The 27,874-nt window shown below is 39.4% G+C and overlaps 3 protein-coding genes across 13 annotated transcripts; 2 read left to right on the top strand and 1 right to left on the bottom strand.

Moving 5' to 3' along the window:
• Positions 1–18: 18 nt before the first annotated feature.
• On the top strand, positions 19–5,341 carry zrsr2 (zinc finger CCCH-type, RNA binding motif and serine/arginine rich 2). 2 transcript variants are annotated; one of them, XM_023332429.1, is made up of 11 exons: positions 19–272; positions 577–656; positions 742–820; positions 912–1,020; positions 1,384–1,470; positions 1,887–1,925; positions 2,096–2,226; positions 2,362–2,575; positions 2,677–2,732; positions 3,539–3,648; positions 3,737–5,341. In XM_023332429.1, the coding sequence occupies exons 1-11, from the start codon at positions 229–231 to the stop codon at positions 4,576–4,578; spliced, it is 1,791 nt and encodes a 596-aa protein (XP_023188197.1). In that variant the 5' UTR covers positions 19–228; the 3' UTR covers positions 4,579–5,341. The 2 variants fall into 2 exon arrangements, with proteins under 2 accessions (XP_023188197.1, XP_014330643.1); XM_014475157.2 differs by lacking the exon at positions 19–272 and having other exon boundaries at positions 300–656.
• LOC102234402 (AP-1 complex subunit sigma-2) lies at positions 4,878–8,389 on the bottom strand. 2 transcript variants are annotated; one of them, XM_005815621.3, is made up of 5 exons: positions 8,208–8,389; positions 7,605–7,783; positions 7,046–7,154; positions 6,801–6,938; positions 4,878–6,259 (listed from the first exon to the last, which is right to left on the bottom strand). In XM_005815621.3, the coding sequence occupies exons 2-5, from the start codon at positions 7,781–7,783 to the stop codon at positions 6,212–6,214; spliced, it is 474 nt and encodes a 157-aa protein (XP_005815678.1). In that variant the 5' UTR covers positions 8,208–8,389; the 3' UTR covers positions 4,878–6,211. The 2 variants fall into 2 exon arrangements, with proteins under 2 accessions (XP_005815678.1, XP_005815677.1); XM_005815620.3 differs by having other exon boundaries at positions 8,243–8,373.
• Positions 7,742–27,874, top strand: LOC102219992 (phosphorylase b kinase regulatory subunit alpha, liver isoform). 9 transcript variants are annotated; one of them, XM_023332414.1, is made up of 33 exons: positions 8,243–8,606; positions 10,053–10,169; positions 12,675–12,833; positions 13,233–13,280; positions 14,425–14,593; positions 14,685–14,767; positions 15,382–15,462; positions 15,541–15,639; positions 15,727–15,873; positions 15,956–16,009; positions 16,176–16,298; positions 17,376–17,471; positions 17,598–17,705; positions 17,866–17,944; positions 18,081–18,215; positions 18,309–18,418; positions 18,560–18,704; positions 19,756–19,834; positions 19,932–20,080; positions 20,165–20,335; positions 20,673–20,791; positions 20,919–21,055; positions 21,160–21,322; positions 22,117–22,196; positions 22,277–22,355; positions 22,441–22,570; positions 22,664–22,765; positions 24,045–24,163; positions 24,247–24,270; positions 24,704–24,757; positions 25,899–26,132; positions 26,211–26,411; positions 26,853–27,874. In XM_023332414.1, exons 1-33 carry the CDS (start codon positions 8,601–8,603, stop codon positions 27,024–27,026), a joined length of 3,774 nt encoding a protein of 1,257 aa, XP_023188182.1. In that variant the 5' UTR covers positions 8,243–8,600; the 3' UTR covers positions 27,027–27,874. The 9 variants fall into 9 exon arrangements, with proteins under 9 accessions (XP_023188189.1, XP_023188182.1, XP_023188185.1 ...); XM_023332417.1 differs by having other exon boundaries at positions 8,489–8,613; XM_023332421.1 differs by lacking the exons at positions 8,243–8,606; positions 10,053–10,169 and adding an exon at positions 7,742–7,828.

Raw genomic sequence — 27,874 nt, 5'->3', positions numbered from 1 at the left:
TTGTTTACTAACAGCCAACAAACGAGAAAGAAGAAGAAGACTAGTTCGCCTGTAGCCAACAGACACTGAATAATCGCATTTCTTTTCATTATGCAAATACGTACATATTCTGATTATATTAGCTAAGGTCTTGAGAAAAACTCGCAGCTTAATCAGGGAGAGTATTAAAACCCGTTCTAAAATAGAGCTGTTTGCTAACGTTAGCTTAGCTAGCCGCGGCTAGCTTCAATGGCAGCCCCCACTACTCCTCTTGTCTCTACTTCTACATTAAGGTTTGAAACTCATTCTTTTGTCTTGTTAAAAAAAAAAGTAGTAAATAAAAGCTACATTATAAACACAAGTCGACCAATTATTTAAATACAAACTATCGCTGCTCTGGACTGGGCAATTTTCAAAAGCACGTTGAAGCATGTCGGTTTTCATCACCCTGTTCTTGCAATCCATCAACATAAGAAAACATCACCTAGTCAGTTGTTTCCAACAGAGTCGAGCTTACTGTCTCTACGGCTCTTCTATTACAGCTGTGTGTGGTGTGTTTATGTTACTGTTTTGTTGTTGTTCTTTTTACACTTGCAGTCAGAAGCAGCGAAGAGTTGCAGAGAGGAAGGAGAGAAGAAGACGGAAACGACAAGCTCTTGCTCAAGCCAGAGAATGTGGTATAAACCCTATTAAGACTTACTGACAACATTCATTTCGTCGTTGCCTCGATGGGACGCTGAGTCTTTTGGTGCTTTATTGTAGAATTGAAAAATGACGCTGAAGAAGAGGAAGAGGTGAATGAAGGAGATAGCGAGGGGGACAAGGCTGCTGAGGATGAAAGGTAGGTCAACACTTCTGTCGCTGCTGTCCTGCAGCTGCCAAAAACTTCAGTAGATCAGTCCTCAATTGTATTCTGTATTTTTGCTTTCCAGACAGCGACAACATGAAGAGTGGCTGGAAAGAGAGAGGCTGGCTCAGGAGGAATTCAGGCTGAGGACAGAGAGGGAGGAAGCTGCAAGGAAAAGAAAAGAGGAGGAGGAGGTAATTTTGATGATTTAGAAAGGAAGAAGCTTAGTTGCCAGTTTGCACAAATTTGTTGCTGTCACAACACGCAGACATGAATTTGTTTTTTTCCCTTCCTGTTGCCAACATGTTTGAACAATAAATAAGTTGGACTTAGAATAATTTTCCTGGCAGAAAACGGTAATATTTCACATTGCTTTGCACTGTAGTGCTTCAATTTTGTTGTTTGGTATCTTATATACAATAAATATGACTTGTGCGGTTTATTTTGCACCCATCAAACACAAATTCTGTGGATATTGGTGCGCAAACGGGCAAAATGGGTAAGCGATCTATGTCATAAATGTAGATTTCAAATGGTTGCTGTTCTTGAATTCACAGCGAATGATAAAGGAGGAATGGGAGGCCCAGCAGAGGAGAGAACAAGAGGAAAAGGATCAGAAGCAGCGGGAGAAGCGCGACAGAGAGGTGAAACGGACTCCAGGAGGATAGAAAATAAAAGCAACATATCCTCTGCTGCTAACTTATCAAAAAAAATTAAAATAATACAATAAGTTCATCAGATGAACACGTTTTTCCTCTGTGAATGATTATTACTTTTCCTTGACTTTGTGGCACAAGCAACCATCATGTTCCTTCCCTAAGATACACTCAAAGCGAAAAAAAGCTTACACCTTCAGCTTTCACATCAAGAATGTATCTTTTACTTTGTTTGGGATTGTATGTAAAATTGATTGACACATCTGTCGGGTTTCCTTGATATCTTGGGTGATTTTTGTGCCTGTCAGGCTTTGTGAATGAACTCTTAACCCCCGATAACAGATATGCTGCAGTATGTTGACGTCTTCACGTTTTCACAAATCGTGTGTTTAAAACATTTGTAGGAGGCCGTTCAGAAAAGGTTGGATGAAGCCGAGAATCAGGTAAAAACAAAGATATGTATCACTTATAAGAGCAGGGAACCTTTTATGTCTGTAGGAGACAGAGAATGTGGTATTTAATCCAGTGTCAGCTCTTTGTGCTACTGAAGACTCAAAGCTGAAATGTGTTTTTTGACTTCTTATGTAAGTCAAAGTTTGTTGTCTTTTTTTAGCTGGAAAATGGAGGACCGTGGATGAATCCCGAGGCTCCTGCTACGACAAACTCGGAAAACTTCGGAACGGAGCGCGACGTTGCCAACTGCCCTTTCTTCCTGAAGACAGGAGCATGCCGATTTGGAGACAGGTTCTGTTTGTGTCTTTTTTATTTTTATTTTAAAAATATAGCATATGAGTTAAATATAAAATATATTGCAAGTAATGCTTTACCTAAAGGAACTATTCTTTGTATGTGGTGGTTTATTTCGATCCATAAGCGCAGGTGTTCTCGGAAGCACATCTATCCGACTTCCAGCCCGACCCTGCTGGTCCGCGGTATGTTCAAGACGTTTGGAATGGAGGAGTCGCGGCGGGACGATTACGACATGGATGCCTGTTTGGAGCACAGCGAGGAGGAGCTGCTGGATTCTTTCCTCGAGTTTTACCACGATGTTCTGCCGGAGTTCAAGAGCATCGGCAAAGTGGTGCAGTTCAAGGTGATGGGAGACAAGAGTGTTCACTGAAAATGTATCTAACGGTCTGAAAACCAGATTTTCTCGGATATCATTATAATGTACGCTGATCATTCTATTTTTAGGTCTGTTGCAATCATGAACCACATCTGAGAGGGAATGTTTACGTTCAGTTTAACACGTAAGTTTCTCATTTTGTCTTTCTAAGCTGCTTACTGCTACTTTTTTTTTAGATTTTATGTGATATAGTGCACAGAATAACTGATAATTGTGAAGGCCAAGGAAAATTATACCTGGTTTCAAAATCTAAAAAGTATGGTGTGTGTATTTATATTCAACTCTCTGAGTCAACACTTTGTTGAGCCACTTTAACATATAGCTGTCAGTGTGCAGGTTACTAGATGTTTGTTTTTCCATTCTTCTTTTATGTCAGACTTGATGTAGAATATTTGACAGCAATGTTAAAGTCTTGCTACTCATTTTCATATGGATCGTGTCAAGATCTGGGTTGTGACTCAGCTGTTCTTACACATGAACATGCTTTGATCTAAACTTTGTTACCTAACTCTCCAGTCGTATCCCAGACCCGTCTTTGTTTCTTGGTCTTTTATGAGAATGCCTCTTCACAAATATTCTCTAACAAACATCTTAGGCGCTCACAGAACATTTATACTGAGATTAGACGACACACAAGTTGACCCTATTTGCTCGTTAGGTGTGAAGGCAATTGAGTTTAATAGGTTTTATGTGGGGGTGTCGAAGTAAAATGGGCTTGATACAAATGCACACATTTTTAATAAATATTTTGTAAGAAGAAATTATTATAGTTAAATTATTTTGCTTCAACTTCACCATTAAGATATTTGTGCTTGTCTACGTATGCCATAAAACATGTTAAATTTGCAGCTGTGAAGACAATTTGTTGAAAAGCTCAAGTGTGGTATGAAGCCATTACATGTTGTCCTGTTGTCTTGGCTTCGTGTCCAGAGAGGAGATGTGCAAAGAGGCCATTGTGAAGTTCAACGGGAGGTGGTATGCAGGCCGGCAGCTTCAGTGTGAGATCTGTCCTGTTACACGGTGGAAGAACGCCATATGTGGTGAGTTAGCTCTCACATGTCACCTTAAGGGTGGAGAAGCAACATTCGTTTCAGTGTGTTGACTATTTCATGCTTTTTTTCTTGTTAGGACTGTTTGACAGACAGAAGTGCCCTAAAGGCAAACACTGTAACTTTCTGCATGTATTTCGAAACCCGGGCAACGAATTCTGGGAGGCCGACAGGGACCTCCAGGTGTCCCCCGATCGCAGCATCAGGGGGAGTCGCAGGGACGAGTGGCATTCGGAGCGCTACAGGGAGCGACCGCGGAGGCAGCGCCGCAGCAGCCGGAGCCCGGCAAGATCAGAGCGATCCCACAGATGGTGGGAGGACGACCGGGAGAGGAGCAGGAGCAGAGAGAGGAGGACGTCCCACCAGCGCAGAGAAGACAGGTGGTCCTCTAGGTCGCGACACAGTGACAGGAGGACGGACCTGCACCATAGCAGGAGTAGGGACAGATCAAGGAGCAGAAGCAGAGAGAGAGAGCAGCGTAGAGATAAAGAAGGGGAGAATAAATACAGAGACAGAGGTGATGATGGGGACCCTCGAAGAGAAACAAGGGAGAGATCAAGAAGCGCAAGTAGAGAAAAAAAGAGACACAAAGAAAGAAGCCCAAAGATATCAGAGAAAAGTCTTTCTGATGATACAAAACCCTACCGCCATCACAAGCGCTCCAAGAAGAGCAAAAAGAAACACAAAAAGAAAAGGCTCTCGTCTGAAAAGACACATTCCTCCACGGAGTCAGGAAGTGAGAAAGACTCAGAGGAAGAAACTTGTGGTAATCCTTCAACACAAAGTCCGAGTGGAGGCCTTAAAGAAGAAGAGGGAACTCAGGAAAAATGTGCTGGTCAGAATGATTTGGCTTCAGAGGTGAAAACCGAGGCCTCTGCTGAAATTAAGACTGAACTGACAACAAACGGGGACATTTCTTAATTTCTTCGTCTTTAAAGTCATCCACTGCTAGCTTCATCAGAATAAGTAGTGTAAACATTTCATGGATGCTTTATGGATTTTTAGTAATATCTTTCTGGTGAAAGCTTTTTACAGACTCTGTGTTCAGATTATGTTATGAAATGGTCAAATATATTTCATAACATAATTCAAGACAGCTTTTTAGCGCGGCTTAGCTCATAGACACGTGAATAACTTGGATACGTTTTAAAATAAATGCTCGGTATTGGGATTTGAAGCACTTCCTGGCTCTTCGGTACAAACAAAAACATCAGAATGGGTTGTCCTTGAATACATTTATTGTCTCAGATTTAAGAAATACTGTTGGCAGTGTTAAATATAAAACAAGTCATTTAGCCATTTAGTCATTTAGCAAAGATGGTTTTGTTCAATAATGGGGTTGAGATTACAGAAAAGAAACACGCATCACCTAAGATGAGCATCCATCTTGTTCTTCTGCATTTAAAACCTGTTTGGATGTCTTTGTATCTCCTGCTCATAATTACTATTCCACAAAGTTTACATAGTTGTGAGATAGGAATATAAAATACAGTCATCTGTAATCGAATAGTACCCACATACTTTGTTAGAAGTCCCTTTTTCTGGCTTTATTTTTTAGACACCATTAAGAAGGTTAAACACAGTGTTCTTTGGTCACAGGTGAGTCTAAGAATGAACTAAACCTTTTACCAGTGGTTATGATTTCTTTTTTTTTTAAGTCACTATCCTGTCCTGAAGACTTGAAGAGACCCAGTGAAGATTGATCACAAAAATGTAAAATTTTCACTTGAACACTTTCAGAAAGGAGATATGATCCATACTCGTGACGAAAACAACAATACAGAGAACAGAAAGCTTAGCACGCCGCAGCAAAATCAAAGACCACAAAGTTCAACATATGTAAACAGTTCATATCTGCAAAAAGTCCAAACGGACACAGAAAACAATTCTGATGCTGTGATCTACCCAGGTACAAAGGGTACTGTAATACTGACCTAAGTTGGTGCCTCATACTACAGGAATACTTTACAATAGAGTGTCTGCATTTGATCTAAAAACAAAATGGCACAAAATGGGAACTTATGTTCTTTGAGACAAACATTTAAATCCAACAAATGCATTTTGCAATAAGATTTATTACCAAGACTGCACAGTGGTCAAATGATTTTAACCCCCCCCCTCGGAAAGGACCAGGACTTTGTAATGGCGAACAATTTGTACAGCCAAGGATTCAGAAAATGCCTAAAGAACAGCTTTACGCCGTGTTAACCTTCCTGGTGTCTGTAGAAGAGGCACTAGCAGCACTTAAAAGTCTTAATTACTAATTCTGCAAACAGTGATCAATGGATGATCTAAACATGCTGGAGTTGTGACATTAGTGCTACATTTCTCTCTGTTGAGTTAAGATGTTGGGAGAAATACTTTACAGGAAGTTGGACAGCGGAGACACACAAACACCACATTTGGCACCACACTGAATGATCATTACAGTACAGAGCAGTACAACGATGCCGATTATATACATACAACACCGACACTGGACAGGAAAGGACACAAAGACGTGGATGTGAACAGATCTGCATCTGTGGGACGTAGCGAGAGGCAGCGGGGTGATCTATGTCAGCCCGATTTCTTCTAAGACGCTCCGCGGTGCCTCGGCTTCCTGCAGGGGAGAAACAAAAACACATCTCCTGCATTTCTACTGTGAGTGTAATTAATAGCAATAACCATGCAGGCCTTCATAGTGAGCTACGACAACAATAGCACCGCATGCTTTGCTAAAAATAAAATCACTGAGATGGGAATCAGTCAGCTTGAAGTGGCTATAGCTGGACACCAGCACAAACAGGCGGGGTGTCGAGGAGGTTTAATTCAAGCGCTGCAGGCTTAGAATAAACAGATGGCAGCAGGTGCAGATGGCTGCACATTGGAAAATGCAATGCGTCAAGATGCCACAGCGACCCTTGTTTGGTTCCCTGCCCAGGGAAATTCTTTTAATAGATACACCAAGAACTTCTACGAGGTAACGACTACAGGTTTCTTCTTCATGGAAAGAATTTCTAGTTACAAACTTTAAAGATGGGAATTTTCTTAAAGCAAGCAAACCTTTTATTATTGGAAATTAATTTTGCAGTTCTAATTTGCTAAATCGTCTTTTGCTTTGAATGTCCACAGTACTGGACCCGTTCAAATGCCGATCGTACCTCCTGCAGCAGGTCGGCCTGCTCGATGGCCTTCAGCACGTTCTTCTTGGAGGTTTCCTGAGCTTCTCCGCCCAGCAGGAACTCATCCAGAATGAAGTAGGCCTTCTCAAAGTTGAAGATGATATCCAGCTCACACACCTGTGTGGGAACGGTATGGCAGAGATGAATAACAAAAAGAAAGATACAAAGGAGACTTTGTTTTTTTTACAGTAGCAGGTTTTCATCGTGGTGTTTGTGTGACTCACACTGCCAAAATATTTGTCCAGTAGCTCCACATATCTGTGAATGATTTCCAGAGTGATCAGCTCATTATCCTGATCCTCGACAGCACAGCAAAAGTACAGACTGGCATATCTGCAAAAATAAAAAACACAACAATGAAGGCAGGAAATGCAACAGAGACATTTGGAAAAGATTTAGTTAGCCTTTTATTATTTTCTCCACAGCTTAAAAGAATGTAAATGTTAGAAGAGTAATTTTTGCTCAATCATCCAGAATTGATTTACAATATTTAAAAGTGTTGTATATGCAAAATGTAAAAACAGAACATATTGAAACACAATAAACTAGATTGAAATTGTAAAAGCGTATCAGTATTAGGTAGTCCCTGTATAAAATGACAATACAACTCTACCGTTTAGTGAAAGTGGTTGTGTTTACCTTACAGACTGGATTAGAAGAAACTAGTTTTAAGGTTGACAGCTATAAAGATATTACTTTTAATACTAAGGGCTGTAAACAGATGGCAACAAGTTGGGACCTGTTATGTAAAAAGTTTTTTTTGTTTCTTTTTACATCATCTACCTTTTGTACACAATCTTGAGGTCTCTCCATTCCAGGAAGCTGCACATCTTAGGCTTCCTGGCTAGTATGGTCTGGACCAGATCCCTGGAGATCTTCTTCCTCTCCTTGTCAGACAGAGGGACATACCATTTCTGAAGCCGCAGCTTCCCCTGCCGGCTGAACAGCAGCATGAACTGCATCTGAGGGGGAAGATCCGAGGGTGAGACAAACAAGAATCATAATGGGTGAGAGGCACTGGGGCAAATGAAACCGAACGGTGGATTGGGGGATTTTTTTATTTATTTATTTTTTAGGTTTAAACTCACAAACCACAACAACATTTAGCATAAAACGAACGAAGGCAGTTTGTGACAGAAAAACTCATTTATCGCAATAAGTTGAAATGCGCTAGTTGCAGGAAACGAATGAGATGTTAACAATAACAACACGACACTAATATTTTATCAAATTTGGATCACATCTTGTACATCGTTCGCCTTGGGGGCGTTTGCATTATGTTTTATTGGCTCGCATCAGCTAATGTCACTTAATTGCCCGATTTTTAAAATCAACACCACGTTACGTGACATTTGCGCCCCCCTCCTGCGACGTTTATCTACTTACGGCACAAACAAGACGGCAAAGACAAGATTCGTTACCATTGGAATCGACCTTCCAGTTAGAGACTTGACCGGCTGCAGCTTCAGAAAATTAAAGCTGAACACATAATCAACACAGGACGAGAGAGGTTTAGCTAGCTTAGCTTCCCGTCCAGCCTGATGCTAAACTGCCTAGCGGATACTGTTGACACACCAGCTGCGCTGTGATTGGCTGGAAAAGTCACGGCTCTACAATTTGATTGGTTCTGAGGTTCCGTTAGTCGTTACGTTAATGTGGAACTGAGAATAGGTGCTGATGGCTGTGGCTGAAAGTTTCCTGGGTGCTTAGTTTCGCTTCTCTTTGTTTAACTATAACATTTATGACTAAAACTAGGAGAAATCCGTCCAGAGAACAATCATGAAGGTAAAAGGTAATTATACAAGAAATAGACGTTACTCTAAAAACTGCAAATATTATTTTTTGAAAACGAATTAGTAAAAAAACTCAAACAACGGCTTGCGTTGCTAATGGCGTTAAGATATGATTAAATGTGACTGGGGCTCCAGTTTAAGCAACTGAAGCAGGCATTTCAAACACAACTCTCTTAGGTGTATTATTGTAGTGTATTATCTCTTTTCTTATTTCTAAGTTACTTTCTGCCCCCAAACTTTCAGGCCAGGGTTCCATTTGAATGTAATTTGCTGCACACGGAAGTTGCACTTGGTTTATTTCGCATTGTAAAAAGCATTGAATCACTGAAGACTCTTCCAGAAGTCTTCAGTGATCCCATAAAGAAGGTACACATAAAAGCATATGAAGAGTCATAAAATAATGTTTTCCACTTTACCAATTTCTACGAGTTTGCTTTTTGTTACACTCAAATATTTCAGTTCACCAGGCAAATTCGGGTGAATACAGTTTTCAAATAATGGTTTCATTTATGAAGGGGAAAAAAAACATCAAAACCAATCAGGTAGTGAATTATTTATTTTTCTGTAAACTAAACAATAAATTGTTTCACCGTTGGCAACTATGGCAGTCTGACATCTTCGTGAAGGAATTCTGGTCCTGTCCTCTTTGCAGAATTATTAATCAGTTACCTTTGCACTGAACTGTATAATGTCAGTGTCAAGTTTCAGTATTGTCATTCAACAAAGACATTGACAAAAACAATATTTGTATGTGTGATCATTTACATAAGATATATTAACCAAATTAATGCATGTATAAGTTCTTATTTAAACATTGACATTAAATTTTAATTTGATTTAATCATTACATTTTCTACGTAATTCAGCATGTGTATGTAGCTTATTTCGTTATTTTTTTTAATGTATTAATTACAGTTTTATTTAAACCAGCACATGTATGGATTTTAATTTAGCAAAAACGATCGATTTATGCACTGTGACGCTTTTGGCCGTCGACACATCACGGGCTTATTGTTACGCTGCTCACATACAGCAGCATCAACAGCACAGGAGTCTGGCGCCCTCTGTCGGCAGACTGTGATAAATCCGGAACACAATGTACAGAATGGATGTGCAGGCATACGCCGCCTGACTCACTCAGACTCATCCACAAGCTCCGACACGCCAAAGCAACAACTTTTTTCCCGCGACAGCTGAATTCCTGGACGTGAATACGGACAGTAAACCTGGAGTTAGGAGCTATTTATTAGTCGTCTGGATGCTACAACGCTAGCCAGCTTTTTAGCAGCTTGAGTAGCCTCTGCGGAGGTCAGGCAGGCTCTGCAGGACAGGAAAGATGGGTGGTTGCGTATAAACTTAGCTTAGTCACGAAGCTAAATTTAACTGTTACTTTTATCCTATTTAACGGTGAGATAAAAAAAAATGCTGAATGCTTTAGGAGGTCCACGGAAAACAGTTTAAGCAGTTACCCGTGAGGATGAGGAGCCGCAGTAATTCAGGAGTGAGGCTGGACGGATATGCCAGGCTGGTCCAGGAGACTATCCTGTGTCATCAGGTGGGTTCAGACGCATGTAGGTGTCCAATGAAGGAAATAATTTTAATGAAATACTGGAAAACTGCAGTATTTCATTAATGCAAAACAAAGTTACTGCAGTGATTTCCAACCTGCCTTGATAACCTGTGAATCCCCAGGCTGACTGTTTAATCCACTTGTATGCTTCATGTTGGGTAACCAAGTTGGACTAGTTTATAAATACTTGAACGCATGTTGAATTTTTTAATAGTAATATCAGTATTACATTTTACAACTGTGATGATTAATGTCAAAAAGTACATTTTATGAAGCAAATTCTATAAATGAAGACTTTCCTCTTCTTTTTTCTCTGTTCTTGGACTATTTCTGCATTACATATTTCTGTGGACTAGTGGGACAGTTATATATATATTTAACTTATTTCACATATAAAAAAATAAGTTGGTATCTGACAATTTTCCCTTGATCACCTCTGTTTGGTGATTGGCACATCAAAAACAGAAAAATTGGAAATATTTATTTCTTAGATTTATAAATTCATTAATACAAAATCAACCCAGCGCATTATTTGCTTTTGCTTAGCACTGGGAAGAAAAATCGGAAGTGGTAAAATTCCAGTCAATAAGTCCAAAATGTAGCAAATCCTGGAAGTGAGTATTGACCAGTACACACCTGATTCGTGCATTTCTGCAGTACATCTTTTTTTTTTTTTGTTAAACTAAATATAAATATGAATAATTGACAACATTCACAATGCACTTTTGATGAACTTCTAAGTAAAATGCATAACCTCGAAATGTAGTAGAGTAAAAACAACAAAACAACACAAACAAGACCTTAAGAAAACAATATCCTTAAAAACAAGGCAAACTCGTGCGAATGTTAGCAGATAATATATTTTCCAACTTTCTGTTTGACATTCTTCTGATTGGCTGTTTGAAATGGTCTCTCATTTTCTGCCTTTGTAATCAAATATTGCCCCTGCTCCGTGCAGGAATATTGTAGATATGTAGATGTTTTGCTGCCTACAAAGGCTAAAGTTCATCCACAGCAGCTGCACAGAGAAATAAACAGCATGGGAACAAAGTTCAGTTCCGGGAATCAGCTGAGCCCTGGGAAGCGATGCGCCTTTATCTAACTAACAGCTCTTGAGTTCACACTGACACGGTCCAAAACTGGCGGAGTGAAACTGGGACCCTGAGGGTCCACGGCTGACAGAAAACAGGGTCAACTTTCCATGCTCTCTTATACAGTGTTTAACAAGCTTTAGCTTAAAAACAGGTTGACCTGAAAAAGGCTGAAGCTATTGTGTGTAAACTAGTATGTTATTGTAATCAAGGTTAAAGGCGCTGTGCATTCTCCTATTTTATAGGGACACTTTGTTTGCCTTTTATAGATGTTCAGTTATGCTATCTGTTAATAAGAATAAAAGACAAACTTAGCGGTAAATTAGGAAGAACAGTTTAGCGTAATCATGCAGAAAGTGACCAGTAAGAAACAGATTATTGGATGAATATTTATAAATCATTAACATTTTATTCATCTTCCGAATAAATTGAATTAGGTTTGAGGGTTAGCTAAGTAGAGTTTGGTTTGAAGTAGAAAAAAATAATAACTTTTATAACATTTTCAGCTGCTAACTTTTCACTTCAATGCCTATTTTCAGACTTTTCCTTACTTTTGCATCGCTCTTTATTTCTCTTTTCCTTGAAAGTATTTGGACTTAGGCAAAATTTAAGATTGTGTGTACTCTTGCTGCCTACAGCAGATAGATCAATGACTGATTTAATCACTCTCATGAAAAAACATCAACTGAAAACAAAAGATAAGGAAGGATTTTGAAACTGAAAAAAGTCACGAGGGTCGCTGTTGTATTGCTGGCAGTGTTTTCTGAAGCAGTTAGTGCAAACTGTAGTGGCATCATTTTTAAGCCTTTTCATCTGGAAATGTTTACAGTGTCGACTCAGCTATCATGTTTGAATGTAATCGCTTTGTGTTTGTGTGTGTGAGCATTGTTGCTCCGAGTTGTTTCCTACGTGGAAAGAAATGGAACTTGTGTCTCTACTAGAAATGAAGGAAAAGTACAGGTTGAAGTGTTTTACAGATCTAAATAAGTACGAGAAAACGAAAATATTGGATGAAAAATAGCTGGATTCCATTCATCCAGTCTGTGGTTCTTTGTTCCTTCCTTCATTTTTTTGTTTGTTTGTTCGCTTGTTCACTTGTTTTTTTTTTTTCCTTCCTTATATCTTTCCTTCCTTCCCTCATTTCTTCCTTCCTGGGTTTTCTAAAATATCCACCATAAAACTCATTTTAAGTGAACATTTGTGTTTAATTGGCTTAAAACAATAGAAATTTCACAGTAATAAGGACGAACTTAAAGATAAATAGGAATTATTTTTAAAAATGTAAATTAAAAATATATCAGTGTGGAAATGAAACAGCTGTAACCTTGTTTATTTTGCACGTGTAATTGCACACATTTAGCGTATCTGTTGACTGTAAGCTGGACTCTTCCTTCCTCAGAACCCAGTGACTGGACTTCTCCCTGCCAGCATCCAGAAGAAGGATGCCTGGGTGAGGGATAACGTGTACAGTGTCCTGGCTGTGTGGGGGCTGGGCATGGCTTATCGCAAGAACGCTGACCGCGATGAAGACAAAGCCAAGGCCTACGAACTGGAGCAGGTACTAGAGCCAAAAGAAAAGGCTTTTTCATGGAGAGTGATAGAGTCTGCAACGGCAAACACTAGAAGATTTGTGAATCTTGCATTTTTATTTGAACTAAATTCATTTAATAAAAATGACAACAAAAAAAATACAGAACATGTTGAATAACTTAAAAAATCTTACAACAAGGTTATTAAATATCTGGTGCATAAAGTTTCAAATTATAATGGTGCATTATTTTCTCTTTCTTTAAAAAGAAAACAATTTCTTGCTCATTGATTAGCAGGATATTTAATGAGAGCTTTATGTCCATCTTGTTTTTGCCCAAATATATTAACACGTAAATTAGCTAAAATGTAAAAGTTTTGTGTTTCACTTACAGTTGTATCTGTTGGTACTTATCTTGTTATTTGGCAGAGCGTGGTGAAGCTGATGCAGGGCCTTCTGCAGTGCATGATGAGACAGGTAAGACTCCGTAGCTCAGTGTGTTATTGTTTTTGTTCAAATACGCATGGAAGGATCGTCACTAGTCTGCATTCTGGTGACAGTCCTTACATAAACTATACATGGACTATCCTCACACACACACACACACATCACGGACTGTTTTCTTCACACACACATACAACCTGTAAATTTTATCTGCCATTATTTATCTATAATCCATTCCCTAACATTCTTGTACATTCTGTATAATCAGTATAATCTGTGCATATAGCTCCCATATTTATATTTATACACAATATCTATATCTCTTGCTATAACCCCTTATAGTCCATACATACATAGCTTGTACATCCGTAAATAAATATTTATATCTCGTAGAGCACTTCTGGATAGATGCAAACTACATCTCGTTGCTTGTACTTGTGACAGTGCAATGACAATAAAGTTGAATTCTATTCTATTCTATTTTAAATTTCTTTGCAAGAAAATTATTTTCTTTCATAAATTGTAAATTATAAACAATTTAAAAAAACGTTATACTCCTTTTACATTATTTTGCTATCATTTGAGAGATGTCTGCTTTCTTTTTGATCAACAATCTTCTTCTGAATGAAAATGATTTTAAATCTAAATCTACCAGGGATATGATTAATTCTGGACTTAACTGTACAGTGAGGCCAAAATATTGCCGAAAGAAAGTGCATCATAAAGTTTATGATATCATTTGTTTGCAACCGCATGATGAAACAAGTATAAAGTTTTTTTATTTGGCCTTTTATATTCATTTAAAATCTATGTTGAAAATGTAAAATGTATTAATAAAGGAGGTTATCAAAAAAATAAAATCCTTTACCCCCAAGCAGATAGAGGACTTGCTTTAAGCATCACGTTTGGTTCCACCAAACCTGCTTCCAGAGTCTCCATGGTAACCACTTTGGTAACTGTAGATGCTCATCCAAGACACATTGGCTTCATGGTTGCTCCACTACTCGGTCGTCTTAAAAGAAGGATATTTACAGACCCAAAAATTGTTTCAAAAAATCATCAAGTGTGCAAATGGAAAATCTAATTTCTTTCATTTTCCTTCGGGTTTCTTTGGTTGTGATGTTCCTTCTAGGTTTCACTTACCCCCAGCCTAGCCTATTTTGTTATGTGTTTTCAGGTGGATAAGGTGGAGAAGTTCAAACACACCCAGAGTACCAAGGATTGCTTGCATGCCAAATATAACACAGCCACCTGCAGCACAGTGGTCAGGGATGACCAGTGGGGTCATCTGCAGGTGGACGCCACCTCCATTTACCTGCTAATGCTGGCACAGATGACAGCCTCAGGTGGATCACAAACAGATTAAAGCATTTCCTGCATAAATGATCAAGGCAACACAGTTTTAGTTCAATTCATTTTCTCTGTTTTGTCATGCAGGTCTCCAAATAATCTCCAACCTTGATGAAGTAGTTTTTATCCAGAACTTAGTTTTCTACATTGAGGCAGCCTACAAAGTGGCGGTAAGCATCAGATTCAAATTAGGGTAAATTAAAGAGGGGAATTTAAAGAGGAAGAGAGAAAAAAGGGTGTCTTCGATCAGAAGCTTCTTCTGATTAGGTGTACAGACCACTACAGGAGATCTTTCCTGTCCACATCCATCACCATCTATAATAACTCCTTAGTTAAATGAGTTACAGTATTTCATTTCCCTTTGGGATCAACAAAGTAGTTTTGGATTGAATTTGAATAAGTCAACATGAAAGCAACTATGATACCTTTTATATTTTGTAGCAATTTAATCAATACTTCTCAGGCTTTTATTTGGTTTTGTCACTCCCAGTTCTGACCATGTGTAGGATTATTTTTTTGCTTCATTAGTCGTTTAATCGTGAGTTATAAATGATTCAGGTATAAAATGGCTGGAGAAATATAGATCAAGACCACTTCCAAGGATTGCTGACATCCTTTGTTTTTTAGAAACTTAATTTAGTTAAGTAAGATCTGACTAGAAACTTTGGTTCAGCATTGTTTGAAGCTTCTTAAAAAAGAGAATAGTAGCATTTTATCATTTTTATCCACTACATGCTTAATAATCAGGATAAAACATGTTACATATCATATCTGATTCCTGCAGGATTATGGGATGTGGGAGCGAGGTGATAAGACCAACCAGGGCATACCCGAGCTCAACGGCAGCTCTGTAGGAATGGCCAAGGTACAGGAGCGCCATTTTCTTCTTCCATTGTCTTTAAGCAATGCAGTGCCAGTGTTTACAGGAGCACTGATGTTTCAGGCAGCTCTGGAGGCCATCGATGAGCTGGATCTGTTTGGGGCTCACGGAGGGCCGAAGTCAGTCATTCACGTTCTACCAGACGAGGTGGAGCACTGTCAGGTACGGCTGAGTTCACTTCCAGGCGTCCTGGCAGCAGCTCAGACCTTTGTTCACACCCTCAGCGTGTCTGTGTGTGTTTTTCCTCAGGCCATCCTCTGCTCCATGCTTCCAAGAGCCTCAACTTCCAAGGAGATAGATGCCGGCCTTCTGTCCGTTATTTCATTCCCTGCTTTTGCTGTGGAGGATGCTGACCTGGTGGCCATCACTAAGTCCGAAATTATCAGCAAGCTGCAGGTGCAAGCCCAATTAGAGACAAGTGAAAAGTATACCCTGTCTTCGTGGAGTCAGGCTGAACTTTCCACTGGTTTACTTTCAGGGTCGCTATGGCTGCTGTCGCTTCATCAGGGATGGATATCACTGTCCTAAAGAGGTTTCACATTCTCTCTGCGAAATATCTAAATTATTTAGTTGACAGGGTGCATACTAGTATATGAAAAAAGTCATAAGAAGGAGTATTTTTTAGCATTAAGGCCACTTGTTGCATAAAGAGTCTGCATTGGATGGAAAAATCAAGATTCTGGTCGTTGTGTTACTAGGATCCATCTCGGCTGCACTACGATCCTGCAGAGCTCAAGTTGTTTGAGAACATCGAATGTGAGTGGCCGGTGTTCTGGACGTATCTCATCCTCGACGGCATCTTTACTGGAGATCACGTGCAGGTAGGAAAAAACATAAAGCACAACAGAAACGATCCCCCCTTTGCAGCGGCATCATCTCACACTGAAACATCTGCTGTCAATCTCTAAAAGTGAGCGTTTCTGCGTGTGGCCGATAGATTAACTACTCATTAAGCCCTGTTTGTAACAGCTTGTTCTGCTGTAGGTGCTTTAAGTATTGTGATGCACGATATATCTACACTAACATCAATGGTGGCCGATGTTTGTCATTCTTTAACATATTGTTATCTGTCCTGGGCTGATATCAACAACCATTATTTATTTCCACCTTGTTTCTGTTTTCTTTTGGAGGGGGAAGGGTGAAGTTTGGTCATATGGTATTTATTTGGTCATGTGACAGTGATAGTGGCGCAGCACAGGATTGTGGGAAGTTTTACTGAAGCAGAGAAGAAGTGGTGAAGTTTACAGTGTGGTCGTTATTTTTAAGGTGTCGAAAGGGTAGTGAAAAATATATATGGTATATTTAATATAAGTGAATATCAATTGTAGGGCACAACAGCAATATTTATATTAGATATCAAAGATGATTGTTGATGTCCAAATTTTCATATCAGTGCCTCTCTGTATATGTGGACAGGTTTAGACAAGTCGTCGTATTCTAGAAAACTTTTCCTGACTTATGAAGACATACACAAATCTTGTCTTTCCATATTTGAAGAATGGCTAAGATAATTGGGTTTCTGTCAAGGGTTAACTATTTCAAAGTCCATGACCATCTGGAAAAAACAAAAAGGTGCAACTTAGAAAGTGGCTTTTAAAAATGCTGAGATCTTTTAATAGTGCCTCTAGTTGTGCCGTTTGTGGCTTTGTTAAAAAAAAAAATGCTTCACACATACTTTTTTTCAGATGTATTAAAGTAAAATTGGAAAATTAGAAACTAGAAAACACTACTAATTGTAGAAATTTAAATAATGCTTTTCCTCAGATCTCTCTCCTTCAATTTACCAACATTTTCTTTAGAGTTAACCATCTTGCTTCAGAGACACAGTGATATATTCAGTGTAAATGATTTCAAATGGTGCTGCTGTGTTACTAAATAACTACACGCTTTGCACACAGGTGCAGGAGTACCGAGAGGCGCTGGAAGGCGTTTTAATCAGAGGGAAAAATGGCATCAAACTCCTGCCTGAACTTTATGCTGTACCACTTGATAAGGTATCTATATTCTTATAAAAAGACACCATTAAAAAGCTTTGTCACTGTTTGTTCATCTCCAGCTCCACCTGCCTGAGAAGTTTATCAATCAAGGATTTTGACAACTAATCTTTGTTTCTCCTGCAGGTGGAGGAGGAATACAGCAATCCTCACTCTGTGGACAGGATGGCCATGGGACAGCTTCCACACATGTGGGGACAATCCCTCTACATTGTGGGATGTCTTCTGGCTGAGGTAATGGCTGACAAGATATAATAAATCACTTTGATATGATGTTTTACAAGTGTTTGTTGCAAATTCTAAAAGGACAAAGAGAACAAATCAAATCAGTTCTCTAAATATAAACATACAGGTAGTCTACTTTTTTCAATTTTCAATTTTTTTTCCTTGAAAGGGCTTTCTTGCACCAGGAGAGATAGATCCTCTCAACAGGAGATTCTCTACAAACTTCAAACCTGACGTTGTGGTACAAGGTTGGTAATTAGTAAATTACCTGTGGGATATGTATTTATTTACATATTTCGAAACAAAACCGGTTGGTTCAAAGAGAGTTGACTACACATGATATCAAAAATATCAAAAACCTGTTTATCTTTTGGTTTGCTTTAGTCTGTGTGCTAGCAGAGTCAGAAGCGATCAAGGAGTTGCTAAGAGATGCTGGCATTGCGGTGCAGACCATATCAGAGGTTATGCCTATAAGAGTCATGCCTGCTCGCATCCTGAGCCACATCTATGTCAGACTGGGTAATCACATACTTTGTTCTTTTTCTTAAACTTTGAGATCTGTGTGTCTGTATGTGTGTAGAACAAAAGTAACAACTGGTGTCTTTTCCTCAGGGAACTGCAGGAAGCTGAATTTGAGCGGAAGGCCGTACAGACACATTGGAGTTCTGGGAACGTCCAAGTTCTACGAGATCAGGAATCGTTCCTACATCTTCACCCCTCAGGTGAAACGGCATTTGGCTGGGATGATGACACATCTGTGACCGCAACAGAAAATCTCAGATGAAAAATCTAGAAATAATGATAGTAACATTTTGAATTCTTTGTGTTTCTCTCCTGTCTTCTTTTCGGTGTTCATTAATCAGTTTTTAGATCAGCATCATTTCTACCTGGCACTGGACAACCAGATGATTGTTGAGATGTTACGAACCGAGCTGGCCTATCTGTCGTCATGCTGGAGGATGACGGGACGTCCCACGCTCACCTTCCCTATCACACGCAGCATGCTGGGTATGAATTCTCTACATCCAAAACTCAAGAAAACTACACTTACTACATGTTGTACTGCTTCTTTTGTCATAATTTATAAACTGGATAAATTGAACTTGTTAGGTCTTATTGATCTTTTTTTACTGCTGTTGATATCCAAATTGGCTTGATGAATTCATCTCATTTTAAAATTAAATTAAATTACTTGTTAAAAGTAAAAGTTCATTTTATGCCAGTCTTGTTGATTCCATTTGATCTGTTTTTATTGAAGCTGGAAAAGTATTTGCAACGTTACACATGTCTTTTATTCTTGATTTTATGTTTTCTGTATCTGATCGTCAAACAAATTTTTGGTATCAGGCAAATATAATCTGAGTAAATACCAAAAGCAGTTTCCAAATTAGAATTTTTTTTAATGATGGTCCCACATTGTTTGGAAAGAGACTCTGCAACATGGCGTCCATTCAGGAGTTCAATGGTATAGAAACCTCTCCTTGACCAAAAAGAACTCAAAGGTCTGTCTCACATTTACCAAATAAAAACAAAAAATGTCAGACGTTGGTGAAAAATATTCTGTGGCTACAAAAGGGGAAAGTTTTAGCAGTTGTGCTGCTTGCTGTTACTCCTTTCTAGAGTAAAATGAGTTCAGCATCTCAGTCAGTTAGACATGGTGGTGGTAATGTGAAGGTCTGGAACTATTTTACTGCTAGAGGATCCTGTGCTAGGGCTTAAACTTAATTAAGATGCTGCTCCATGACCTGGTGGTAATCACTGAAATAAAACAATCTTGCAAAAAAGACTGAACCAAAATTCATCCACAGCAATATAAAAGATTCATTACCAGTTATCTAAGACAGTTGATGGCAGATGTTGCGGCCAAAAGTGACGTAATCAGTTCTCTTAATACATGAAATCATAATTTAAGAACTCTGGTTATTTTAGTCTAATGGTAAAATTTGTTTTGAGATTGGAAATATTTAAAGGGACAACAGGGTGAATCTCATAGAAGTGTGTAAAGTAAAATTATGCTGCAAAGTAATTTCAGTTCACTTTACTTTTCCCAACTTCCCAGTTGAGGATGGAGATGCAATAGATCCATGTATCTTATCCACGCTCAGGAAGCTGGAGGATGGCTATTTCGCTGGAGCGAGGTTTGTTTCCTCCCGTATGCAGTGCTGAAACCACACACACGTTCATGTAAATAGAACAGTTCCTTCTATATGTGCTTTGGTGTGTGTGACACCTCAGAGTGCAGATGTCAGATCTGTCCAGTGTCCAGACTACATCGTTCTACACCCGCCTGACCTTCCTGGATGAAGACACCGACGATAGTTTATTTGACGACGTAGACGATGAAGATAATGATGAATACAGAGCTGAATATAACACACCTGATCGTACGTTAGAAACACTGCATTTCCACCATCACACTTTAATTTGTCTTATTAAATATTAACTGGAAGCATTTTTTTTTAAAACAGTGGGCTCTAAGGACACATTTGACCAGTACATCACGCAGCTCCTTCACAGCACTACCACCAAGTCCTATCTACCTCCCATCCAGAGGGGGCAGCACCACATCTTCAGCCCTGAGCACACCACCAGGGACATCCTGTCCTTTATGGCTCAGGTCCAAGGCTTGAAAATGCCCAGTGAGTACAGAATAGAACAGAAATGTCCTTTACTGTCCCACAGTGGAGACGTTTCTGTGCAACAGCAGCAAAGTGACTGACAATAACAGCAAATAGACTCGCATAAAGATATAATATAAATAAAATAAATAAATAAATAAAGAATAAAATACGGTACAGTAAAGGCAACATTTTCTTCAGTCCAAAGGAACGTGGAACTGAGTTGGTTAATTAAAAGAAATTTACAAAATGTGCAAGTCTATTTGAGCATTAGATGACATGTCATGAACATAGCACTGTGAAGGTGCAAGCATTCTGGAAACACCATTTTGCTTTTTTGTGCATATTTATATTTCAGAGACCTCAATGTATCTTCCTGTGGCTCCAATCACAAACAAGCATCGGAGATCCCTGAACCTCCTTGAAGTTCCTCATCCTCAGCCTGGCCCGCAGGCAAAGCAGCCGGAGCAGCCCAAGGCATGCTCAGCATATGTTTAGAAGTGTGTAATGTGCAGGCGTGTGTGTGTGTGTGCGTGGGTGTGTGTGTGTGTGTGTCCATTCCTGCTGTGACGGTGGAAGATTAACCCTCATATTGTTTCTGAAGCTCTGCAGTATTTCTGAGCTACATCTGCCAAGAGACTCTCAGGGCAACACTGACTTTGCAGCACTGGTGAATCAGATAAAGGAGTGTTCGACTTTGCAGGACCAGGCTGACATTCTCTACATACTCTACGTTATGAAGTACGCAAAGATATGACAACCACACTGCATATAGCTAAAATACTTAAAACGTTCCTCGTAATTTTCTGCTCTGTGACTTTTTTTTGTGTTATTTTCTGAAAAAGAGGAGCGGAGTGGGTGGTGGAGCTGTCAGGACCTGGACAGGGCGGCGTCAGCGTGCGCTCACTGCTCGAGGAACTGTATGTGCGAGCTGGAGCCTGCAAAGAGTGGGGGCTCATTAGGTACATCTCTGGAATACTACGCAAGAGAGTGGAGGTCCTCGCCGAGGTCAGTGAGAAGTCCGGATTATTTTTATGGCAACAGTCAATCAGTTAGTTAATCAGATAAAAACCTTAAAGTTCCAAATGAGTCTTAAAAAGTAGAGAAAAGTACATAAAATGTTCTGTACAGAAATGTCTGGATAAGTGTGTGAAATATGTTTTTAAAGGCTGGCTGACTGACTCTTTTCTGATTTGTTAAAGTACAAATGATGGATGCAGTGATGATGATGATGTCATCTTCAGCATGATGCACCACATCAAGCATTGAGTTGACTATTTTTGGGCATCAGTACCTATGTTTTTGAGCATTATCCCAAATATCTTTGATCTCAGATCAAAATTTTTATTCCTAATTAGCAGAGTACATCAATTCATATCCCATTAAAATAAAAAAAATAGTCAATGAGAAAACCCTGCAGCTGTGAAGAAAACACAGAGAAGCTCCAAGCCAGTCTGAATTTAAGCTTATTTAGTTTAATTTTATTGATATTCCAGCAATGAAACACAATGACTACTACCGACAAAACTCTGCATGGCTGTCAGATCAAATAATTTCTGATTGGCTCTTTTTTTTCTTATCACATTCCAGCTCCAACACTCAACTATTGGACAAAAAATAATTTGAAGTAATTTAACTTTTATTGCTTTTAATGTCAACTTGCAGTCTGTTCTGATGTTTTATAGCGTCAATGACCGATTTGAGGACAGTGAGGTTCACTGTGATTCGCTTGTGAGAATTGTTGCCTTGCACATGGTGGGTTATTTTAATCACTGTATTCCTTTTTTGCGTGTTTCTCTCAGGCCTGCACAGATCTGATTTCTCATCACAAGCAGCTGACTGTTGGTCTTCCTCCTGAACCAAGAGAAAGAGTGATCACCATGTAAGATGTTCATGAGTTGCAGATCTTTCTCTCCTTCACTAAGGCCTTTACTAACAACATGAATGCCCTGTTCTTCTCAGGCCACTTCCCCCGGAGGAGTTAAACACTCTGATATATGAAGCCAGTGGTCAGGATATCAGCATAGCTGTTCTCACTCAGGTAAAGTTGTCACATTTTAAACCTCTGTCAGGATCTTAAGGGATGCTTCCTGTCCGCCTGTGACTCGTTTGTGTTTCTGTTAAAGGAAATCATGGTTTATTTAGCCATGTACGTTCGCTCCCAGCCCGCTCTTTTTGGCGACATGCTCCGCCTCAGGATCGGACTCATCATGCAAGTGATGGCCACCGAACTGGCTCGCAGCCTGCACTGTTCAGGTGTGGGAGTGGCGGGGAGGAATCAAAAACATACATGTGGACAGATCGACACAAGCGGAAGCAAACAGTGAACGCTTTGTGATGGTTTTGTAGGAGAGGAGGCGTCTGAGAGTTTGATGAGCCTGAGTCCGTTCGATATGAAGAATCTGCTGCATCACATCCTCAGTGGCAAAGAGTTTGGGGTTGAGAGAAGCAGTGAGTTTTTACCTCTTTTTTCTTTAGCTATCATCAAATTATGTTAGTTTTTTTCACTTTATCTCTATTGAAAGACTTTTGATGCTGTAAAGGAGTGATTTGAGTCTGCATCTCTGCATTAAGGTGATTCAAATCTGCTCGTATTGTTTGCATTACATCAAGGCCTTATTACATAAATCAAACTAGTGAAATTTCAGACGTTACTTGATTAGTTGAGTTGGTGAATTAAAAAAAAGACACTAACTTAAAGCCACAAAATGTAAGTATTCACAAGCTGCAAACCTTTGCTGCTTTTACTCAACCATGGCCTCTGATTGATTCTGATTAGTGAAAATGTTGAAGTGCTTTGAATCATATGAAATTAAGCAATTTTGGAGTATGAAATAATCTAATTTATCCTCATTAAGGACAAGCCAATGTTTCTTATTAGAGATTATTTAATCAGGGAAATGTTGAAGCGCTTTTGTATTTTAGATTATTTCATTATAGTTCTCCTGCTAATGGATTTAGGTAAATAATTCAATCAGTCAGATAAGGACCCTTCCAGACCAAAATGAACTGACTGACCCGACTCAGGGCCAATACCTCGGGTAAAATATATAAAAAAAGAAACTGAATTTTGACAAACAATAATTTGAGATTATACATGAAGAATCAAACAGGACAATTTAGATTCATGAACCAGGAATAAAGTAGAAAAAAACTTTACAAAATTAAACACATTTAACATGATGCCAAGCTGATGTGTGGAAGTTTTCTGAATTGGTTTAGTTTGCAGGTGTTTTTATATATTTTGTTGTCACAGTGGTTCTGACCACAGAATAATATCAATATCATATTTAGAGTAAGCTATATTTCCATCCCTTTGTTGTTTGCGTGGGCTGCACAGAGGCGCAGTTGGAAGCACTGTTGCCTTGCAGCAAGAAGGTTCGATTCCCAGGTCTTTCTGCACGGAGTTTGCATGTTCTGCGTGTGCATGCGTGGGTTCTCTCCGGGTTCTCCGGCTTCCTCCCACAGTCCAAAAACATGACTGTCAGGTTAATTGGTCTTTCTAAATTATCCCTAGGTGTGAGTGTGTGTGTGTGTGTGCATGGTTGTTTGTCCTGTCTGTCTCTGTATTGCCTTGCGACAGACCGGAAACCTGTCCAGGATGTACCCCGCCTCTCTCCTGAAACGTTTTCTGGAGATAGGCACCAGCCGCCCTCCTGACCCCACTGGGGACAAGGGTGTACAAAAAATGGATGGATGGATGGATGGATGTTGTTTGCGTGTTTTTCAGTGCGTCCAATCCAGTCCACAGCCACTAGTCCTGCGATCTCTATTCATGAACTGGGCCACACAGGAGCCACAAAGACTGAACGCACAGGGATTCACAAGTTAAAGAGCGAAATAAAACATGTGAGTGAGAAAGAAGATTGTCTGTCTCTCTCTCTTCCTCTCACTCTCTCTCTATTTAACATTGTTCTCGCTTTTAATTGCAGCTGGATGGCTCTCGACCTCTCAGTGTGGGTTATCTTTGATAATTTCTAGCATGTGTTTCTAACCTCGATCTAAAATAAAAATCAAGTCGCCGGTTCAATTCTATCCACCAATCACATGCTGCCTGTTAACATTTTGTGTACCACAGTGGCCTCCACAGCTGGAGTGACTCTCCTCATTACGAATCAGCAGGAAAACATGCTATGCAGCATGCTATGCATCCATCTGCAGTGTTTTTTTTTTTTTTTGTAGAAGACCAGCACATATAAATGTCTGTAACTTTACAATCTCTTTCACCAACTTAAGCCATGATTAAGCTGCTTTGGGATCGTCTGCCCTTATATTTCTTCTTCTTTTAACATGCCTTTTTTTCTGTCTATGCTTTACCATGTATACGTCTGCATCATGAGATTCATGTGAACCATCTCAATCTGTCCTCTATCCATGTTCCACGTGTAGATCTTCAGTGGCGGTCTTTCCTTGAGTAGCAATGTAACTTCCCCTCGCTCCACGGTAAACCATTTCATTTCAACTGCTTCACACTGGCTTGCTTCATCCCTTTCAGGGTCATAATGTAGTATGCAACATATACTTGATGATTTCATCCTTAATTTAGACACCTGTCTGTGATTAGCCCACATAAAAGGTTGAGAATGGCATTATGTCAAGTTGTTGTGGGCTAGTGGTAACATGTTTTGCTAAACTAACGCTGCAAAAACACAAAATCTGACCAAGCATTTTGTCTAGGTTCTAGGTTCAAATTTGACAAAACTAATTTACAGGTAACGTTTTACCAAGACATAGGAGCTTGCTTTAAGTCAGTAATTCTTTAATATTGATTTAAAGCAAGTATTAGTTCCACTGGCTGATTGTTTCACTTATATTATGGGAAAAAAGGTGCTGTTATAGTGAAACTAGTACTTTTCCATCAATATTAAGAAATTATTTACTTAAAACAAGCCCTTAGTAAGTGGTAAGAAGAAACACATGTGTGGCAAGGAAACAAAAAAGACAGTTTGTAAGAACCAAAGTTTTAAAGACAAATATAAAATGTAAAGGTTCAAAGGCACATACACCTTCAAGAGCACTTCTTAAATATCTGAACAATCTAAGGAATACATATTAGTATTAGGACAGATATTAATGGGCATCAAATTGATTTGTGCACCATAATAAATACACAAAAGTTCTAAGTGAACTCGTATGCACATCTATGTTAAAGTGGTAGCTCCTTTTTATTTTGCTTATTAATCAGAGACAATACAATCTGCTGTAGTCACACAAAGATAACTCATTAATGTATGTAACTTATTTCAGTTTGTGCATACACAATTGTTTACAAAGCTAGAACTTGTGATATTGCCAGTCTGAACTTATATATTTTTTTAAAATGGCCCATTTTGCATGAGTGACTGCATGGACTGTTGCATAAATTAAAACAACTATTTGTGTGAGACAGAGAATACAACAAGCCTGTGTGTGTCTGTGTGCTACTAATCTCTTTATTACACAGAACTTATCTCCACCAGTCACAAATGGGTCAAGGAGCTCTAACATTAGCCCAGTGTTGTGGAAAAAACTGCAGTTACTTCTGACTTGTTTATTGGGCTCAAATAAGCTTGACAGTAAGAACAGTGGTGTGCTGGTCCTGCAGCGTTGCAGCAGCCCCTCTACCCCCAGTGGAATGCTGTCCCCAGTGGGACATGGCCTGGGAGACGGGCAGCTGCACTGGGAGGAGAGGCAGGGCCAGTGGCTGAGGAGACGGCGGCTGGATGGAGCAATCAACAGGGTGCCGATGGGTTTCTACCAGAAAGTTTGGAAAATTCTGCAGAAGTGCCATGGCCTGTCCATTGATGGATACGTGCTGCCCTCGTCCACCACAAGAGAGGTAGCACGCTACTGCTAGCTCTGGAATTTGTGGTGCGTTCACGTCCATGGATGTGTGACTTGAAGTCTTCTTGTGCAGATGACAGCAGGAGAGATCAAGTTTGCAGTGCAAGTGGAGTCTGTCCTGAACCACGTCCCCCAACCGGAGTACAGGCAGCTGCTGGTGGAGACTGTGATGGTTCTGGGTCTGGTGGCTGATGTGGACGTGGACAGCATCGGTGGAATTATCCACGTGGACCGCATTCTGCATTTGGCCAACGATCTATTCCTAAGTGACCAGGTACGGCTCACAGGGCTTATGGAAAACCATTGGACATCTTAGAAATTTCTTCTGTTTTTTTGCCTTTTGTCACCTAAATGTTTCAGTTTACCAAATATGTTTAATGTCAGACAAAGATAACGACTTTCAATGAAAGATTATCAGTCTTGAAAGGGTTACAGAACCATTTTTTAGACTTTGGGACTGCAGTGAACTATAGTTTTTTCCACAAATAGAAGCAGTGTTCAGTATTTTTTTCAGGTTATTTTTGCCTGATAATAAAATTTAGTTGATGTGTGGATTACCTGAAAGAGTAAAAGAAACAAAAAGTGAACTTGACTGTTGGGAGGGGAATTGCTTTTCACAGCCCTGTACTAATAGATATAGATTATGATAGATTAGATAAATGACAAACGCTTGTGGGTTCCCCTTAGCTTAATCCATCTAATTTAAAATCTCCAGAAATCGCTCAGCGCCAGTGATTATTTCCTCGAGAAGGACCCAGCTACTGGAATTTGCAACTTCTTCTACGACAGCGCCCCTAGTGGCAGCTACGGCACCATGACTTACCTCTCCAAGGCAGTCGTCACTTACGTCCAAGACTTCCTGCCAAGTTCCAGCTGTTTGATGCAGTGAAGAAACCGACTCCAGAAAGCCGAATAAAGCCTTTCTGGCAGCAGAAGGGTTAAGCTTCTAATCTGTAACTCGTGTGGATTTTGTTGTTGCTAATTATTCAGTAAACAGTAGCTCTGGTGTACTGATGCAGCATCGCAGCGTTGGCAGCTCACAAATTATCCTTGTTTGTCTGCATTGTGATTGCTGTTCAAATATATGTGTACATTTTAAACTATTTAAATTCCAAATTTGTAACAGGGCAAGCACAGATGTGTGGTTTTAGGTCATATTGTAATTTATTTAAATCCTTTGGATTTAAGTGAAAACTTTAGACTACTGAACTGATTTGTTAATCCTCATAAAATACTGTGATCTTTGTCCACGCTACTTATTTCCACTACTTATTACTGTTGTTTTATTTATTCGCAAGTTTTTGAATTTTATTGTCCTAGTATAAATAAGACCGACTTAGAATGATGAAAATAAGTAACTTTAGTTTTCTTTAAAAGAGAACCTTTTAATTAAAAAAAAGATTATTTATCGGTGTGTCTGGATATGAATGTCACCCCATATTTATCCAGCATGTTGATGGTTTGTTCATTTGTTTGCAGTGAGAACAACTACTCTTGTGGTATTATTTTCAGGATTAGTCTATTGCTAGTCCTTACAAAGTCCTTCGAATATTTATTTAAAGAAATATAATAGTTTTGCTAATAACTGCAGATAGTAACAACTTTGTCATTTGCATAAACAAAACAGCAGACTTGATATCTGCGCTGACTGCATGCACCATCAATTGTGTACAACAACAGAAAGGTTCAGATCATGGTGCATTCTTTCTGAAATAATAAACACTTTTACTACCTGGA

This window comes from Xiphophorus maculatus, chromosome 4 (genome assembly GCF_002775205.1).
Source record: "Xiphophorus maculatus strain JP 163 A chromosome 4, X_maculatus-5.0-male, whole genome shotgun sequence".
In the NCBI taxonomy this organism is placed as follows: Eukaryota; Metazoa; Chordata; class Actinopteri; order Cyprinodontiformes; family Poeciliidae; genus Xiphophorus; species Xiphophorus maculatus.
This window is presented reverse-complemented; position numbering and strand designations above follow the sequence as displayed.